Source organism: Mus pahari, chromosome 3, assembly GCF_900095145.1.
Source record: "Mus pahari chromosome 3, PAHARI_EIJ_v1.1, whole genome shotgun sequence".
In the NCBI taxonomy this organism is placed as follows: domain Eukaryota; kingdom Metazoa; phylum Chordata; class Mammalia; order Rodentia; family Muridae; genus Mus; species Mus pahari.
The window spans coordinates 138,344,095-138,363,230 of NC_034592.1; the positions used below are offsets into that span (position 1 = coordinate 138,344,095).

At 45.5% G+C, this 19,136-nt stretch overlaps 1 protein-coding gene across 3 annotated transcripts in view; it reads left to right on the top strand.

Moving 5' to 3' along the window:
• Positions 1-19,136, top strand: part of Cep250 (centrosomal protein 250) — a 45,877-nt gene that overhangs the window by 11,131 nt on the left and 15,610 nt on the right. For all 3 annotated transcript variants that reach the window (XM_029536301.1, XM_029536300.1, XM_029536302.1), the window contains exons 8-22: positions 1,038-1,134; positions 2,249-2,356; positions 2,806-2,964; positions 3,457-3,635; positions 4,104-4,286; positions 6,575-6,719; positions 7,834-7,980; positions 8,731-8,961; positions 10,464-10,657; positions 10,868-10,995; positions 11,188-11,357; positions 13,639-13,806; positions 14,207-14,341; positions 15,809-15,931; positions 18,128-18,261. In XM_029536301.1, coding sequence (XP_029392161.1) covers positions 1,038-1,134; positions 2,249-2,356; positions 2,806-2,964; positions 3,457-3,635; positions 4,104-4,286; positions 6,575-6,719; positions 7,834-7,980; positions 8,731-8,961; positions 10,464-10,657; positions 10,868-10,995; positions 11,188-11,357; positions 13,639-13,806; positions 14,207-14,341; positions 15,809-15,931; positions 18,128-18,261 — 2,301 coding nt within the window. The remainder of the gene's footprint in view (positions 1-1,037; positions 1,135-2,248; positions 2,357-2,805; positions 2,965-3,456; positions 3,636-4,103; positions 4,287-6,574; positions 6,720-7,833; positions 7,981-8,730; positions 8,962-10,463; positions 10,658-10,867; positions 10,996-11,187; positions 11,358-13,638; positions 13,807-14,206; positions 14,342-15,808; positions 15,932-18,127; positions 18,262-19,136) is intronic.

The window sequence follows — 19,136 nt, forward strand, 5'->3', positions numbered from 1 at the left end:
AAAAAAAAAAAAAAAAAAAAAAAAAAAAAAAAAAAAAAAATTAAATGAAAGATAATACAGTGATTTGGGCCCCTAGAAGTGATTCATAATAAATTTATTAAGTCTTAAATTTTTCTTTTAGTCAGGTGCAGTAGTCATCGCTTTTAATCCTAACTCTTTGGAGTTATAGGCAGGTAGATCCCTGTAAGTTCAATTTCAGCCTGGTCTACAGAGCAAGTTCCAGGCCAAGGAAGGCTATGTAGTGAGATCTTGCCTCAAAAGTAAATAAATAAATGAGGGAATGAATGAATGACCAAATACTAAGGAAAGAAAGACTCGTGGGTAGCATTCATTTAAGAAGCACTTGTCAGGCAGGTGTCATGGCTCAAGCCTAGAATCCTAGTACTCAGGCAAGAGAACTAAGACCTAGTACTGCTTAGGAACAGGAGGATTTCTAGTTCAAGGTCATTGAGGACTACATAGAGAATTTTAGACAAGTGTGGCACTCATGGTCAGATGCTGCCCCAAAAGATCAAAAAACGGGAAAGCAGAAAGAAAGCCATGTGTGCAGTGCTGGGCACAAAGCTCCCAGATACCGTTAAATGATGGGGATGTTGCTGAGTGTGTGGAACATTGTTGTTGTCTCCCAAGTCACCTGTCCTTTTTGCCTATCAGAGTCAAACCTTGGGCAGGAGGGACCTTGGGACTATCCCCTGTGGCAATTCTGATGTTCTTGTTGGCTTCAGGGTGCTTGACTTCACAATCAAGGGAGGCCTGGAAGGCCTGGGCCGGGGCTTTCCTTCAGCCCTCAGGCCCTCAAACCCGCGCTCCAGTCTTGAGATGTGGTAAATCCCTGCATGTGTCTGAGTGGCTTTGGCGTTCCCCACCAGATCAAGAATATAGAATCACGTTATTCAGGGAGTGCAAGGGACTGGGTATACCTCAGGGGTTCTGGGGGTGCCCTGAGTGTGTCCATGTGGGGGCTCTGGTGTGCTGTTGTGTGGCTCTGTTCACATCCTTGGGCTATTCAGGTGACAGTGCTATGCTTTTCTCCTTAGAGTGACAGAACTCTCTGCTCTGTTAACCCAGTCTCAGAAGCAAAATGAAGATTATGAGAAGATGGTAAAGGCTCTAAGAGAAACAATGGAGATCCTGGTATGTGGTCCTCTGTGTTGCAAAGGAGCTAAGAAAGGGTTGGCAGGTTCCTTATTGTGTGTGGACAAGTAGTGAATGATGCAGTTAAATGGTCCCCGCTGAAATTCTCCAACGCTGAAAATAAACTTTGGCCGAATCTGAAAATTAGTTAACTCATTCATTTACCTGCACAATAAAAGATTAGTAACAGTCTTTATTCCTGGGAAAAGTATATACATATGACGTGTGTCCTTATCAGAGAGAGAGGTGGCTTATCGTGGTATATTTGAAGCCAGTGTGAGTTATATGAAACTCTACTAAAAGGTGGGAATAAGCAAGGAATCAGGGAAGGGGATCTGTGAAGAGATTTAAACCAAGTCACATGGGAGACGGCTGAGGAGTGTGGCAGGGCTTAGCCGGAACAGAATGGCTATGAGGAAGGTTTGCTGACTGCCCTCAATCCCTGAGAGTGAAGCTGAAAGGAGAAGTGAGTTGAAGCTTTGTCAGTGGCTGGAAGTTGTGGACAAGTAGGAGGTTTGACAAGCTGGGGCTGTCACAGGAACAGTGTGTGTCTTGTGAAAAAGAGTAAGGTTGTACTCGCTGACTTAAACTTTGGTCAGGGATGCTCCAAAAGCGATTCTCTTCAGACAGGATGTCAGATCCTTGTTTTTTTACATGTCTCCTTTCATGGCAACGCATATTCTGGTCACTGACTTTTGGCAGCTCCCGAACCCCTATCCACACGTATACCCCTAATCTCACTTACCTTGGAGTCCACCAGGAAACTCACTTCTTTTTGCCCCTTTAATTCCAGTTAGTCAGGAATTCACCAATACAGACATCATAGGGCTCAAGTAACTTAAGAACTTAAGATGAATGAGGTTGGATTGCAAAGAATTCTGGTTTTCCTGGGCTATCATAGTAGTCACAGCTGTTAGAACAAGATCCTTAACCTAGTCAGTCATTTAGACCATTTATTCTGAGCTTTTTATTGCCGTATTACATTGTTTTAGACCCCTTGGGAAAGTACCTCAGACAGAATCGACAGAATGTGTCTGTAATTGGTGTAGGGATGAGAATGGTGAATTTTCTTTTGATAGTTTGGCTTTTAGGCTCTATTCTGTTCTTTCACCAGGAGACAAACCATGCAGAGTTAATGGAGCATGAGGCATCTCTCAGTAGGAATGCTCAAGAGGAAAAGTTGTCTTTGCAGCACGTGATCAAGGCTATAACCCAGGCACTGGTAAGCCTGTCGTCTGTAACTGGACAGTGTCTTCCCCGACCCCCACTTCTCTGTGTCCTCTCAGCTGTCTTGAGTTGGACTGAGGGTCACGTAAGGATAAGCTTCCTTAGTGTACATGAGATTGGCACTCTGAGGTAAAGCGTTCTTTTCCTGTGCTGTGTAGTGGGCAGGTCCTCTAACTTGTCTGCTCTGGCTTTTAGGTCATAGACTGAATTGTCTCTGTCACTGCAGTAACGTTTTCTTCCCTTTCCCTGCTCACTCACTGCCCCAGAGAGGGTTCTAGCAGAGTGGCTAACTCTGTACTTACATGACCAAACATGAAAAGTTGGGGGCCAGTCTTTTTTGCTTAGGTTCCCCTCCCTGCTCATGCCTGGGGAGGACCTGTGAAGGGAGCCTTCAGGTTGCCTGGCTCCCAGTGCAAATCTCTGTAACACTGGCTTGCATTTCAGGCCTCAGTGGAAGAAGAGGACACTGTGACCCAGTCCTCAGGCCATGAGGACTCGTTGCAGCCAGAATGTAATGGCCTTTCCCAGTTTGATCCTCAGGACCCAGACAAGGCTCTTACTCTGGTGCATTCAGTGCTGACTCGGAGACAGCAGGCTGTGCAGGTGAGAGCCCCCAGGGCACACATCTAGTCTGCATTACCCCTTTCAGCTCGGCAGTCATAAGATAATCAGTAGCACCCCAAAATGCTCATTAACATCTCTTTGCCTGCTGGTGCTTGTGGCTTACAGGGGTGCGTGTGTGTGTGTGTGTGTGTGTGTGTGTGTGTATATATGTATATGTATGTATACATATACATGTATATGCCAAGTGCATGCATGTAATCTTTGAGTGCCAGCAAGCAGAGGCCTGGGAGAATGTAAATGTTTCCCTACTCCAAGAGACCCTCATGCCAATACATCTGGTGGACTCCAAGCTCTAGAACCACCCAGAAACCTCTGATCTGTTGGCATCTCAAGCGACCATGTTTCTGTTCCCAGCTAACTTATGTCTGTCCTCAGCTGACTGTTATTATGTCTGTTCCCAGTCCCCTTACTTTGGAGACATTTCTTGCCTCTGGCTTTGTTCATCGCCTTCTTTCTATTGATCTTCTGCAGAACCTCAGGCAGCAGCTTTCAGGCTGCCATGAGGCTATGAGCTTCTTGCAGCAGCAGCACGATCAGTGGGAGGAAGAGGGCAGAGCCCTGAGGGAAAGGCTACAAAAGCTCACTGGGGAGCGGGATGCTCTGGCAGGCCAGACTGTGGACCTTCAGGGAGAGGTGGACTCTCTTAGCAGGTGAGTGAGCGACTGCTAGTTCCTCCCTTCCATGTCTGGTCGTTAAGTTTTTTATTTTGTTTTGTTTTTTAATGAAAGCAAAGCCATCAAAATTTTATTTTGCTACATATCTGTTTTTACTTACAGTTTTGCAGGACTGGGAATCAAATCCAGAACCTTAGGCTTTTTAGGAAAGCACTCTGAGGCCTGAGCCACATTCTTAGTTCTCCAGTGTCTGGTTTCATTCCTCACTAAGCCACTTACCTACCACTGTCCAGTGTTTGACTCTTCCTTCTGTCCCTGGACCAAGGATGCTTAAGGCTGCTTTGGTTTTTATTCTATTTCTTGTGGGAAAACCCTTTGGATTTGGGTCCCTAAGATCATATAATAAATAGTTTTCTGCTTGAAAAAAGGCTCTCCGAGGTCTTTTTCCACTAGGGTCTTTGATCCTTGGTCCATAGGTCTGCTCATCTCTGATCTCAATTTCAGGGAGCGGGAGCTGCTTCAGAAGGCCAGGGGAGAGCTGCAGCAGCAACTGGAAGTGCTGGAGCAGGAAGCGTGGCGACTGCGGAAGATGAACGTGGAGCTGCAGCTGCAGGGGGACTCTGCTCAAGGGGAGAAGCTGGAGCAGCAGGAGGAGCTGCATTTGGCTGTCCGTGAGAGGGAGCGACTGTAAGTGTGACCAAGCCTTCCCCGGCCCTACACTTAGGAAATAGAGAGCCTAAAACCAACACAGGGTGGGTTCCATTAGCTTACTGCTTCTCTGTAGAAAAATGAGTTCAGTGTGTTTATGTAGAGTCCAGTGGTTTTCAATCTTCCTGATGCTGCAACCCTTTAATACAGTTCCTTGTGTTATGATGACCCCCAACCACAAAATTATTTCATTGCTACTTCATAACTGTAATTTTTCTACTGTTATGAATTGTAATATAAATATATAATATACAGAATATGTAGTATGTGGCCCCAAAGGGGTCATGACCCACAGGTTGAAGACAGCAGATCTAGGCATTCTTGAGTCACTGTGGGGATGAGGGACTGTGAGGGCTACAAAAATGAGTAAAGATGCTGAGTGTGCTCTCAGGGATTGAAATCTGATGAGAAGCCAGACGAGCCATCGCCGTGACACGAAGCTAGAGTCCAGACTGGGTGTTTAGTTATGGAGGAGGAGGAGGAGGGGGAGGAGGAGGAGGGGGAGGAGGGGGAGGTTTTCTTTGAGTGGAGCCTTGATCATTTTAACTTGTAGAAAAAAGGACCAGGGCTGGAGAGATGACTCAGTGGGTAAGAGCACCCGACTGCTCTTCCAAAAGTCCTGAGTTCAAATCCCAGCAACCACATGGTGGCTCATAACCATCCGTAACAAGATCTGACGCCCTCTTCTGGAGTGTCTGAAGACAGCTATGTGTGTAATTACATATAATAAATAAATAAAGCTTTAAAAAAAAAAGAAAAGAAAAAAGGACCAAAGGACAGAATAGCAAAGACAGGGAGGTAGGAGTTTTGTGTTCAGAACTAGTTGGCTGTGAGAAGATCATCCACTGGGAAGTGATCCACAGGTCAAGAAGGGACTCCAGGGTCAGTGCCTACAGTAACGAGCCTGTAAATTGCACTAGGTAATACTACAGAAAGGGAAGGACTCTAGAGGGTTGCTGTAGATTTTGGCTTTGCCACTGGAACAGGTAAGTCTCTTGACAAAACTGAGATATTTGAAGAGTTATTGAAAAGATGGGACAGTACTGCATCAAATGCTAGCATAAGGCTGTCAAGATGGCTCAATATGAGTTTACTCCTCTGACCTCTCCGTGTATTATGGTTCCTTCCCCACACACAAATAAATAGAATAATTTTTTTGCTTGTTTGTTTGTTTGTTTGAGACAGTATCTCACTGTGAAGCCCAAACTTGCCTTAAATCACGCCTCCCCTCCCCCCCCCCTTTTTTTTTGACTCTGGGTTTCTCTGAGTAGCCCTGGCTATCCTGGAACTTTCTTTGTAAACCAGGCTGGCCTCAAGTTCAGAGATCCAGCAGCTCTGCCTCCTGAGTGCTGGGATAAGGTGTGCGCCACCATGCCCGGCTTGAGCTCACTTCTTAGTGTGAGCAGAGAGCCTGGGAGCAGGCCCTTCCCTTGGTATATTCTCTCCTCTGTGCTCATTCCTTGCACCTAGTAAACAGTGGAAGCTTGAGGAAGCCTGATGGCCTGCCTAAGGGTAGCACCATGCCTCGTGACCCTTCATGAGGGAAGGACAGACAGTCCACACACATACATGTGTGTTTACATTTTAATCTCCAGAGGCAGGCAGATCTACAAAGTGAGTTCCAGGACAGCCAAGGCTACACAGAGAAACACTGCCTTAAAAAAAAACTATACCAAAACAACAACAGCAGCAGCAGCAACAACAACAACAAAAACAACAAAAACCCCCCAAAACAACAACAACAACAAAAACCCCCCAAAACAAAAGAAACGATCTATTTTACTCAATAATATATTTAGGTAAGTCAAAAGTCAAAACCTTTTAAAAAGATACTAGGGTATTGGTTCATACCTGTAATCCTAACACCTGGGAGACCGAGGCAAGAGGATTGCTGTGAGTTCAGAGCCGGCTTAGGCTGTAGAGCAAGACCCTGTTCCAATAAACAAACCTGTTTACAGAGATGCACACAGGGAAGTCTGTGTTTCCTTCCTTCTATCGGTAACCGGTTCAGTTCATTTCCGGTGTGTCTTTCCAGTCCACCCGCCCCATGCCGACGTGCTCTTTCTCTCACTCGCGTGAACAGTGGTTCACTAGCACGCTGTTATGCACTTCTCCGAGAGAGCTTTCCTGTTCCATGGCATTTGTTTTGGTTGGTTGGTTTGTTGTTATTGTTGTTTTGCATAGAAAAAGTAAGTGTATTCCTGCCTCCGGTTGGGACGTGGCCAGTCCCAAACACTTCTCCTAGCGCCCTGTCCTTCCCTCCTTAGTCAGGAGACGCTGGTGGGCCTGGAAGCCAAGCAGTCAGAATCACTAAGTGAGCTGCTCGCCCTTCGAGAAGCCCTGGAGTCAAGTCGCCTAGAAGGAGAGTTACTGAAGCAGGAGCGAGTGGAAGTGGCTGCAGCCTTGGCCAGGGTATGTGGGTCTCCCTTCCTGCAAAGGCATGTTCCTAAGAAAGGGGCTGGAATTCCTGGTCTGCTTCTGGGTCCTCTCCCTCCCAGCATGCCCTCTGCATTGAAATTCAATGAGTTTTTTTAAAGTATATATCTGGCTGTTAGTCTCTTACAACCATACAATGGGGCTACAGATGGCTCCGTAGTAAAGAGTGCACACTGCTCTGGCAGAAAAATCTGAGTTCATTTCCCATCAGGTGACTCACAACTGCCTGGAACTCCAGGGGAATCTCACATCCTCTTCTGGACTTTGTAGGCACTGCACTCATATTTGTACATTCATTCATTCATTCATTCATGAGAAAAGAGACAAAGACACACATGCCTATATACACATGGGGGTTTTTTTGTTTTTTTTTGTTTTGTTTTGTTTTTTGGTTTTTCGAGACAGGGTTTCTCCATATAGCCCTGGCTGTCCTGGATCTCACTTTGTAGACCAGGCTGGCCTCAAACTCAGAAATCGCCTGCCTCTGCCTCCTGAGTGCTGGGATTAAAGGCGTGCACCACCATGCCTGGCTCTACACATGGTTTTAAAATATAAATATATAAATCTTAAAGTCATATCTATATATGAAAACTTCAATGACTTGTAAACTCTGGTACCACATTCAGTACCTTTTGCCATCTGTGGCCTACCTTCCCAAGCCCAACCTCACTCCAAGTGTCCTTCACGCTTGCCACAAAGCATCAGCTGCGGTCTCAAGTCATCTTCCTTCATGACGTTAGTACATTGTATACACCTTCCTTGTACCTTGACTCCCAAGAACCAGCTCCCTGTCTGTTCCATCAGCTCCTCTCCCTAACTGAATTGATGCCTTCTTTGAGTTTTCAGTTGCACTTACAGTTTCTATAGTGTCATGACAACTGTAGGTGTTTGCATGACTTTCTGTGTTTCTGTGCTGTGACCACCTGTCAAATGAATGAATGAATGAATGAATGAATGAAAAACTTGTTTAGATTGCAAGGGAAGAAATGGAGTCGTAGTTTAAAAATAAAAAGGCAGGTATTGGGAGTGTGTTTGACTTACTGTTCTGGAAAACTCGAATTAGGAAACCCTTTAACCCTTTTGTTTTAAGGCAGAACAGTCCATTGTGGAGCTATCGGGTTCTGAGACCAGCCTGAAGGCAGAGGTTGCTGATCTTCGAGCTGCAGCTGTCAAGCTTGGGGCCTTAAACGAGGCTTTGGCTTTAGACAAAGTTGGACTGAACCAGCAGCTTCTCCAGGTGAGCGAAGGTGTGGATCCCAGGACGGGGCTGGCTTATCTGAAGATTAGCCTCAGTAGGATTCAGTGGAATCGTCAAAGGCAGGGCAGCTCCTAGTTGTAGCTGGAATGAGCAAGAGAGACGTTTGCAGTGCAGAGGAGAGCAAAGGATTAGCCTTAAGCACTGTAAATCCCCCCCCCCCCCACACACACACACCAGCAGTAGAACCTCTGAGCATTGAATAAATGATCAGGATAGGGAAGGTCCATGTCCCTGAAAGGAGACGAAGCATTTCATGCTATTGGGTGAGTCAGATTGCTGAATAGCCCAAATAACCCCCAAGTCATTTAACCTTCATTTTAGTAAGGAAAATTTCTTTCTTCTAGATTTCCCAAGACCCAGAAATGTCTCTATTTCCTTATTCTGGGTATTTTAGTTGGTTGGTTGAGGGTTTTTTGTTTTGTTTTGTTTTGTTTTTGAAACAAGATTTCATGCGTCCAAAACTGTCGTCCTGATCCTCCTTCACCTCCCAAGGGCATGTACCACCTGCTGGTATTATTCTGAATTCTCTGAAAGCAAGATTTTGCCTTTTTTGTCTCTGTCCCAGCATCAGGGCCAGCTAGTGCCTAGAGTGTAGACACCAGATCTAACGATGGATCTCCCTCTGAAAAGCACCCCTGTGTTCACCTTAGGTGGTTTCAGTAGAAGCCTAGGGGAACTTTAACCATTTACCTTTGATTCCCTGCACTCTCTTCTCTTTCCGGCCAGTAGTTGGAGCAGGAGAACCAGACTCTGTGCAGCAGGGTGGAGGCTGCAGAGCAGTTGAGAAGTGCTTTGCAGGTGGACCTGGCAGAGGCAGAAAGGAACAGGGAAGCCCTGTGGGAGAAGAAAACTCAGCTGGAGACTCAGCTGCGGAAGGCAGAGGAGACAGGAGCTGAGCTACAGGCAGAGCTGAGGGGCACCCGAGAAGAAAAGGAAGAGCTTAAAGATAAATTAAGTGAGGTGAGAGGCCATTGCAGGTGTCGCTTGCAGTGTGTTACTTGCTCGTTGTAAGCAGAAAGACTCAGAAGTGATGTGAGTGAGGCGGGTCTTCCCACTGTTTTAAGGCATTTCTATGGGAGTCCTGCACTGACCCCCCACATGTCAGTCCTCAATGTGCTTTCTGCATTCTCTGCTCTTACTTCTTTTTTTTTGTTTGTTTTTGTTTGTTTGTTTGTTTTTTGAGACAGGGTTTCTCTATATAGCCCTGGCTGTCCTGGAACTCACTTTGTAGACCAGGCTGGCCTTGAACTCAGAAATCCGCCTGCCTCTGCCTCACAAGTGCTGGGATTAAAGGCGTGCGCCACCATGCCCAGCTTGCTGTCACTTCATACTCAGTTCGAACATGTATAGTTTTCATGCTGTAATTACTTGTCTGTATATCCTTAACAATCAGCCAAATTATTTACTTACTTAATTTGGTCATTTGAGAGGAAATCTAACTCTAGCCGTAGATGGCCTGGAATTCACACTGTGAACTAGCCTGTCCTCAATTTACAGTGTCCTTCCTGCCTCTGCCTCCTGAGTGCTGAGATTATAGCTACCAGTTGCAGCTATACATGTGTCATGTGCACTGTCGGTCTGTCTCTCTGTTTGCTTTTTGAGACAAGGTCTACCTGTGGTTTTTTTGAGTCAAGCTTGATGGGATATGGTCCATCAAAGTGGGGGAAGCATGGCAGCAGATGTCTGTGGTGGCCAGAGTTTGTGGCAGCTGCTCACTTGCATCAGAGACAGGAAGGGGCACAAGGTGTATCCTGGGCTTTCTGCTGTTACCCTTTTTATTGAATCTAAAACTCCAGCTCATGAGGCATCACCATTCACATTCAGGTAGTTTTTCTTCCTTACTAACCCTCTCTGGAAACATCCTCACAGACACACAGAGGCGTGGCTCCTCGGTGATTTTTTTTGTTTGTTTGTTTTGTTTTGTTTTTGTTTTTTGAGACAGGGTTTCTCTGTGTATCCCTGGCTGTCCTGGAACTCACTCTGTAGACCAGGCTGGCCTCGAACTAAGAAATTCGCCTGCCTCTGCCTCTCAAGTGCTGTCCTCGGTGATTCTTAATCATGAAGTTGACAATGAAGATCATTCATGACAGCTATACTTTTCCCTACCAGACTGCTCATTGCCCTGATGGTTGGAGCATTAAGGCAATACTTAGAGTATCCCATTCTTAGAGCCCCTTCACAGGTCATTACCCACTTTCTTGGCATATAAAGGTCCTTCTGGCCTCAGTATAGTGTCTTGCTCTTTGGAGAACATCCTTTCTGGTCCGGGGACTCCTGGTTGATCAAGGAAATAAATAAATAAATGTCAGTTATTCAACAATGCTCGGATCTCACAGTGTGGAGTTCAGAATCCTTGAAGACTCACTGGCCTTGACTTGCTGTTATTAGCTCTGGAGCAAGAATCCTGGGATTGTGCCTTACTTGCCAATTCTCTCCAAATCTTACCAATTTCTCTCCCTCAGGCACATCACCAGCAAGAAACAGCTACAGCTCACCTAGAGCAGCTGCATCAGGACGCAGAAAGACAGGAAGAAACACATGCTAGGGCAGTCCAGGAGAAGGAAGCCCTAGTACGGGAGAGGGCAGCTCTTGAGGTGCGCCTGCAGGCTGTGGAGCGGGACCGACAGGACCTCACTGAACAAGTCCTGGGGCTCAGGTAGGGCCCACACTTAGTTCAGCTGAGCACAGAGAGCTTTGCAAGGGTAAGGGTAGCCAAGCTAAGCTCCCTGACCTTGGTGTATGCGTTCTAAAGGAGCTGTAGGTGTATAATTGCCCTAGAGCTTCCCTGGTAGCCTGTACCCAGTCCCTCTTGAGAAGGGGAAGGGCTTGGTGGGTTAGAACTCCTCCTGACTCCTAAATCTCATAGGTCAGCCAAGGAACAACTGGAGAGCAATCTGTTCGAGGCCCAACAGCAAAATTCTGTGATACAGGTCACCAAGGGGCAGCTGGAGGTCCAGATTCACACTATTATTCAAGCCAAGGAAGTAATTCAAGGTGAGAGCCCAGCTGGGATGGGCACGCTGCCTTCCAGAGAGATCGTAACAGCCAGAAAGCCGTGGGAGCTTTCTTGTGCCAGACTCGGGCCTCTGAGAGGGAAGTTGCTCATGAGGTGGGTGGGCAGGGAGAATAGCATTAGGTAGAAAGAGCGGGACAGAGGCTCAGAGGTGATCTTACCTGATGGAATAGGGGAAGTGAAATGCCTGAAGCTGGAACTGGATGCTGAGAGGATCCGGGCAGAGCAGGAGCGGGATGCAGTAGCCAGGCAGCTAGCCCAAGCTGAACAAGAGGGGCAAGCATCTCTGGAGCGACAGAAGGTGGCCCACGAGGAGGAGGTGAACAGGCTACAAGAGAAATGGGTATGTGGTGGATGTGATTGGGGAATAGGGGAGGAAGACATGGCCTCTCTTCAGTGAGCCTGCTGCCTGCTGCCTCTTGGTCCAGATAATGCTTAGAAGAACTAAATGTGACTACCAAGATAGAATCCAGAGCGTGTTTGGGTGTGTGGGTGTGTGGGTGTGGGTGTGTTTTGCTTGCTTCCTTGCTTGCTTGATGTGTATGAAGAATTAAGTATGGAGCCTAGGAGTAGACCTGGTAGAGCACAGTTATAATCTCAGCATTCAGGAGGCAGGAGGCTTGTGAGTTCAAGGCTACCTGTGTTACAAAGGAATACCCTTTTTCCAAAAGTTAGGAGGCTAGTGTATGTAGTAGCACATGCCTTTTAATCCCAGCATCTGAGAGGCAGAGTCAGGCAGGTCTCTGTGAGTTTGAGGCCAGCTTAGTCTACAAAGCGAGTTCCAGGACTGCCAGGACTAGAACTGTCTGGGGGGAAAAAAGGAATTGTTTCTTCTGCCTTCTAATTACTTAATTAAATTTCTTGGTCTTGTTTTTACTTTATACTCATCTAGCTTTATTTATGCCTTTTGGGGCATGAGGAACTAGAGTAGCTATACTCCTAAGGAAACGTATGGGGCTTACATGGCCCAGTGCTTCCTACCCAGTGTCAGTCTGAGCAAGGCAGATACAGGCACCAGAGAGAACAGAGCACATACCCTGTAAAACACTTTCCTCAGCTGGGCATAGTAGCAGTGCACGCTTTTAATTCTAGCACTTCATAAGCTGAGGCAGGTGGATGTCTGTGAGTTCAGTGCCAACCTGATCTACTTAGTGAGTTCCAGGATTTCATAGTGAGACTCTCTCTAAACATTTATTTAATTAAAAACAGCTATAAGGGAGTAGTCTGTCTGAGGATGTGGAAAGGGAAAGAGAGAAGGGACCACCATGACCCAAGTGTGACCATGACGGTCACTCCTTCCAGGAAACCTGAGGCCATTAGCTTATCGATCAGCAGGTTTATAATCTTTTACTCTGGGGCTTTCAGGAGGTATCATGACTGAATTTTGGTTGAGGATATGCCTTGTGGACACTACTCAACAAATATTTTCAAATACCTGTTGTCATACCCACATAATTCCAAAAATGAGCAAATTTTTGGCTGTTTTCTTGTCAGCAAACTCATGGTAAAACATGATCAAGGGGCTAGAGAAATAAGTGGTTAAAGAGTCTGCTCTTCAGAGGACCTGAGTTGGTCCCTAGTACCCACCTCAGGTGATTCCCGTTGCCTTGAAAGCCTTCCTCTGGCCTCTGTGCCCATACATACATATATGGCATACATACACATAAATAAAAATAAATATTCAAAAACAAAATAATCAAAAGTCTTAAGTTGATTCTCTCCCTCCAGTATGGGTTCTGGAGATGGGACTCTGCTCTGCAAACTGATGTAGCAGCTGCTTCTACTTCTTTTTTTTTTTGTTTTGTTTTGTTTTTTGTTTTTTTTTTTGTTTTTCGAGACAGGGTTTCTCTGTATAGCCCTGGCTATCCTGGAACTCACTTTGTAGACCAGGCTGGCCTCGAACTCAGAAATCCGCTTCCCGAGTGCTGGGATTAAAGGCGTGCGCCACCATGCCCGGCTTGCTTCTACTTCTTGAGCCGTCTCGCTGGCCCGGAATGTGGCACTTTCAATAGCAAAATATTCTGCTCATAGCTAACCAGCAGTAATAGACTATTTCTTCCTGTTTTGACATCACAAATTTAGCTCTCTGGTGGCCATACATATAGACAGAGCAAACAGCTTAATTTTGTTATTTTTATAGTTGGCTTTTTGACCCTGAAGGTTTGGTGTTTATGATGGTTGTGCAGTTGGCATTATTTTATTTTATTTTTTGGTTTTGTTTTTTTTTTTTTTTTTTTTTTTTTTTTTTTTTTTTTNTGGTTTTGTTTTTTTTGAGACAAGGTTTCTTTGTGTAGCCCTGGCTGTCCTAGGACTTATTCTTTAGACCAAGCTGGCCTCAAACTCAGATCCACCTGCCTCTGCCTCCCAAGTGCTAGAATTAAAGGAGTGTACCACCACTCCCAGTTTATGCATTATTTTTTAAAAATAATCTTTTTTTTTAAATATTAAATGACCTTTAAATTTTAGTGAGAAAGGGATTTAAACCTTCCTGCAGAAATGAGTCACTGGGCTTAGAGCAGTGCTCAGGTCACAATGAGACAGTGAAGAGATTCCAATTCCAGACAAGCTCCCCTGTCTCCTCTCACTCACTGGCTCTCACAGTGTGGTTTCCTTCACATGATCAGGAGAAAGAGCGCTCCTTGCTGCAGCAGGAGCTGGGTAAGACCCTGGAAACCCTCGAAAGGGAGAGAGCAGAGCTGGAAACGAAGCTGAGAGAGCAGCAGACAGAAACGGAAACCATCCGTGCACAGAGGGACGAGGAGCGAAGCCAGGCTGACAGCGCCTTGTACCAAGTAAGCAGCTTGGAGTGCTGCACCCTCGTGATGTCTGCATGCCCAGTCTCTTCCCCTCTTACTTGTCCATTCCTAAGAGCAGGGCTCAGGAGGGGCTTCCTGAAGAGTGTAGCTACCACCCTGCTGCCTGTGAGGAGACTAACATGCAGTTAGCTGCAAGCAGGCAGTATGTCATACTTCCTGAGGGAGGGCCAGTATTGACCACATCCTGTCAGCTTATGAACCAGTGGCAGTCTTTGTACTTCCTGGTTCTAAGTTAGTGGTCCGAGACTTTCCTTTGCCCTTAGCCCCTCATCCTGTTGTTGGAAGACCTTGGAGCAGATGTGATGTGCTTATGGCCTCCTGGGTGAACATGATACTCCAGAGCCATGAAGCCCTCGCCCTTCCTGTCCTTCCACAGATGCAGCTAGAAACAGAGAAGGAGAGAGTATCCCTCCTGGAGACACTGCTTAGGACCCAGAAGGAGTTGGCAGATGCTAGTCAACAGCTGGAAAGGCTGAGACAGGACATGAAGATTCAGAAGTTAAAGGAACAGGTATGGAGATGGCCCTGTGCCTGATCCTTCTGCTTCTACCACCTAGTGTGGACCGTGACACCTAGTTTAAAGTATTGTTGGGATTGAACTTTGGGGCTTCAGCGCTAGAAGGAGGCAGTTTTTAATTACTTTTAAATTACATCTGTTTCTTTATTCTGTGTGCATGTGTATTATACATGTGCACATGGCATGACATGCGTATGGAATTCGACTTGTAGAGTTGGTTCTTTCCTTCTGCCATTTAGGACCCTGGATTGACGTTGGGGCGGCAGCACCGTCCCCGCTAACGGTAGTTCTGAAGGACATGTTAGGCACAGGGCTCCATTATCAGAGGACCCTGAAACAGACAGACAGAGGCTTAGGAAATACGGGGTAAAAGGAGGTAAATGGCACTAGTGTGATAAACTTGGGGTGCGTACAGAAGAGAGGAGAGAAGGAAAGGGCCCCTCCTTAGCCACGGGAGCTTGGGGTTTGTTTAGAGGCCAGTGGAAAACTGGTGACTGATATTTTAAGTGCAAGAGAGATACGTGATTTTTTAGATTTATTTATTTTATGTATGTGAGCACACTGTCACTCTCTTCAAACACACCAGAAGAGGGCATTGGATCCCATAACAGATGATTGTGACCCACCATGTGGTTGCTGAAAATTGAACTCTGGACCTCTGGAAGAGCAGTCAGTGCTCTTAACCTCTGAGCCATCTCTCCAGTCCCAGATTTATTTATTTTTATGCTATTTGTATGAGTGTCTTGCCTGCATGTATGTATATATACCATGTTCAGGCCTGGTACCTGCAGAGGCCAGAAGAGGATGTCAGAGCCTGTGGAACTGGAGTTAGTGAAGTTTTGAGTCACCATATGGTTGCTGGGAACTGAACCTGCGTATTCTGCAAGAGCAGAGAGCAGCCATTTCCCTAGCACCTCATACATGATTTTATATATTCCTGTTTGCATTTTCTTTAATTATTGTTTTCTTTTTGTGGCTCTGGGGATCAAACCTGGATATGTTAGGCAAATGTTCAACTACTAAATTAGAAAATTACTAAAAAAAATTTTTTTTGAGGCAGAGCTTCTACATGTCTCTGCTACCCTAGAGCTGGGATTATAGGCATGTGTCACCATGCCTGACCAGGTTATCTTTTTAATGCAGTACTTGACCAGGTGGAAATGTGTGTGTGTGTATGCAATTAAGTGAAAATAAGGATCTGTTCAGGAGGCTGCTAATGAGTCTGGTAAGGAACAGTTACCAACTCTTGGGCTTGTCCAGAAAAGTTGGCTGAACCCATGCAGGCATATAGAAGGAGGGGAAATGAGGTCTGAGAATAGAGGGAAAGTAGGCATTGCTAGTTCCTGCCTCAGCTTCTGCCAACTCAATAGAAACAAACAGACCAGCTATTTATACAGTAAGGATTCCAGGAGCTAGCTCCCATGGGAGCTCTTCTGTACTCCCCGATTGCTCTTTCTGTAGGAGACCACTGGCATGCTGCAGGCCCAGCTTCTGGGGACACAGCAGGAGCTAAAGGAGGCAGCCCAGCAGCACAGGGACGACCTCGCTATCTTCCAGAAGGACAAGATAGACCTGCAGAAGCAGGTACCTTTTTTCTACTTGCCCCACAGCCCTTCCTTCCTACTCCCTTCTACAGACAGTGGAACCTGGGTCCTGCTTCTTGACCTTGGGAGAACAGAGATAGGCCCCTGAACTAAAAATGCAGAGTTGAAGGGTGTTCAGAGCTGAGCATGTCCCTTTGAGAGTTCTGGGATGTTATTATTTGCCCTCTTTATCCACAGATTCTGTCAATGGCCAGTTGAAAACATTGGGAAGGCATTTTAGTGTAAATGTGTAGACTTTTTTTGTTCTCTAAAGAGTATATAACAACCGTTTACATAGCACTCACATTTCATTAGCTATTGTTCACATCATATTAGGTTTGATAAGTAACTTAGAGATGGTTTAAAATGCATAAGAGAATGTGACTAGGTTATATTCAATTACTGTATGTTTAATCTCAGCACTTAAGAGGTGAATTCTTGAATTTGAAGTCAGTTTTAGCTGCATAGTGGGATTCTATCTCTAAAACAAGAGCCGACTCCATTGATAAAGTACCTGCTACACAGGGTTAGGGTCCGAGTTGAGATTCTCAGCCCCATATGAAGATGTGGGTGTGAAGGCAGGTTCTGACACAGGGCTGAAGAGACAGAGGCAGGAGGGTCTCTGCAGCTCACTGGCCAGCTGGTCCTGCTGGAAGTAAACTCCAGGTTTAAGGAGAAAGAGAGTCCCTGCCTCAAGGGAAAAAGGGGGTTAGGGAATGATAGAGGACACATTAACCTCTGACCTGCCTGTACACACACATGTACACTTACACACACACACACACATATTTTGATTGTGATTTCCAGTGGAGATGTGTTACGGGACACTGCAACCACTGCTTTCCACTTGTCTGGAATGACCCTGAGCTGACTTTTATAAAGCAAGCCAGTTTTGGTTGTTTTTCCTTTCCTCATTGAAATCTTATGTCCATATTTACCAGATGGCTTTTCCTTCTCATAAGCCTATAACAGAGGATGTTCTAAGTTTTTATTTTATTTTATTTATTTATATTTATTTTTTTGTTTGTTTTTTGTTTTTTTGTTTTTCAAGACAGGGTTTCTCTGTGTAGCTCTGGCTGTCCTAGAACTCACTTTGTAGATCAGGCTGGCCTCGAACTCAGAAATCCGCCTGCCTCTGCCTCCCGAGTGCTGGGATTAAAGGCGTGCGCCACCACGCCCGGCTATTTTATTTTATTTTTTGGTGTGTATGTGTACAGTCACTGTGGTCTTGCCCGTCACTTTGCCTTTTGGGATAGTTGTATCCCAGCAAGGTTTTTATTCATGTATGCATTTCTGTAGGATTTCTCATGCTATGAAGACAAACAGGATGATTAAGAATGGGGTGTGTAGGGCTGGTGAGATGGCTCAGTGGGTAAGAGTACCCGACTGCCCTTCTGAAGGGCCAGAGTTCAAATCCCAGCAGCCACATGGTGGCTCATAACCATTTGTAACAAGATCTAACGCCCTCTTCTGGAGTGTCTGAAGACAGCTACAGTGTACTTACATATAATAAATAAATAAATCTTTAAAAAAAAAAAAAAAAGAATGGGGTGTGTAAGCCGGGCGTGGTAGCGCACGCCTTTAATCCCAGCAGAGATCAGGTGGATTTCTGAGTTCGAGGCCAGCCTGGTCTACAGAGTGAGTTCCAGGACAGCTAGGGCTATACAAAGAAACCCTGTTTCAAAAAACAAAACAAAACAAAACAACAACAACAAAAAGAATGGGGTGTGTAGACAGTCATTGGTGGTGCACACCATTATTCCCAGCACTTGGGAGGCAGAGGCAGGTGGCTCTCTATGCGTTTGAGGCCAGCCTGGTCTATAGAGTGAATTCCAGGACAGACAGGGCTGCACAGAGAAAACCCTGTCTTGAATAAAAAAAAAAAAAATGTGGTATGTGTGTTTGCATTTGCACATGAGTGTGAGCTTGTTCATATATCACAGTTAGGTAGTTCAGAACTAACTCCTACAAATTTGTCTACTGTCTTCCCAAACATGTCTTGCCATGTATTCAAGTGTGTACACAAATAAACAAACATGTAAATGTAAAGGAAAAAAAATAGTGCAGGGACTAGTGAACCCTGTAGAACTGTGGAGACGGCCACTGTACAGCTTACAGGAGCCTGAAGCCCAAGCTAGAAGTGTCTTCCCATGTGACCCGTCTTTGCCATCTCAGCCTCATGCTTGTCACCTTCCAGGTAGAGGACCTAATGTCTCAGCTGGTAACTCACAATGACTCCCAGAGGCTGGTGAAACAAGAGATTGAAGAGAAGGTGAAAGAGGCTCAGGAATGTAGCCGGCTTCAGAAGGAACTGGAGAAAGAGAATGCCAGGTAGGCTAGACAGCCAGAGGGGTAGCTTTTCCTTCTCACTGTCTGTGTCTCCACATTTCTCCATGTGTCACTGTGGCATGTTCTGTGCATGATTTTCTTGACTTCTAGGGTATACATGTAGCCATCTGGAGCAGACATGGTCTCTACCTCAAATCTTATACTTGACTCATTTACTAACATTTAGAGAAGACCATTGATGCACTGTTGTCTTATGACAATGTGGTCCCCACTTCAAAAAATATATCTGTAGGGAAAATTTTAATCAAACAGTTTTTCAAGGTACATTGTTATAGATTTTTGCACATGGTATGGAGCAAAGAAGCCAGGTGTTGTTGGGGGGAGAGGGGGAGAAAGACTTGCTTTAGAAGGGTGTAGGGAAAGTCTTTCCTAGGAAGTTGAATTTATACTGAATGCTAAGCTGACTGTGATGGTGCACCCCTTTAATCCCAGCACTCAGGAGGCAGAGGCAGGCAGATCTTTGTAGCCAGGACTACACAGAGAAACCCTGAAATAAAAACAAATAAATACAAAGCTACACAGAGAAACCATTAAATAAATAGATAAATAGGTAAACAAATACAAAGCTACACAGAAAAGCACTGAAACAAACAAATAAAGGAACCCTGAAATAAACAAGAAAAAAAAAAGATTGATTGATTGATTGATTAAAATGAACTGATGCTAGGGTTGGCAATATGGTTCAGAAGGTAAGCCTGCCAATCTGAGTTTCATGTCCAGGATCCACATGATCAAGGAGAGAATCTATACTGAAGACTGCCCTTTGACCTTCACATGCTCCTCCACACACAGTAGATATAAACTGACCCTCCACACACAGTAGATATAAACTGACCCTCCACACACAGTAGATATAA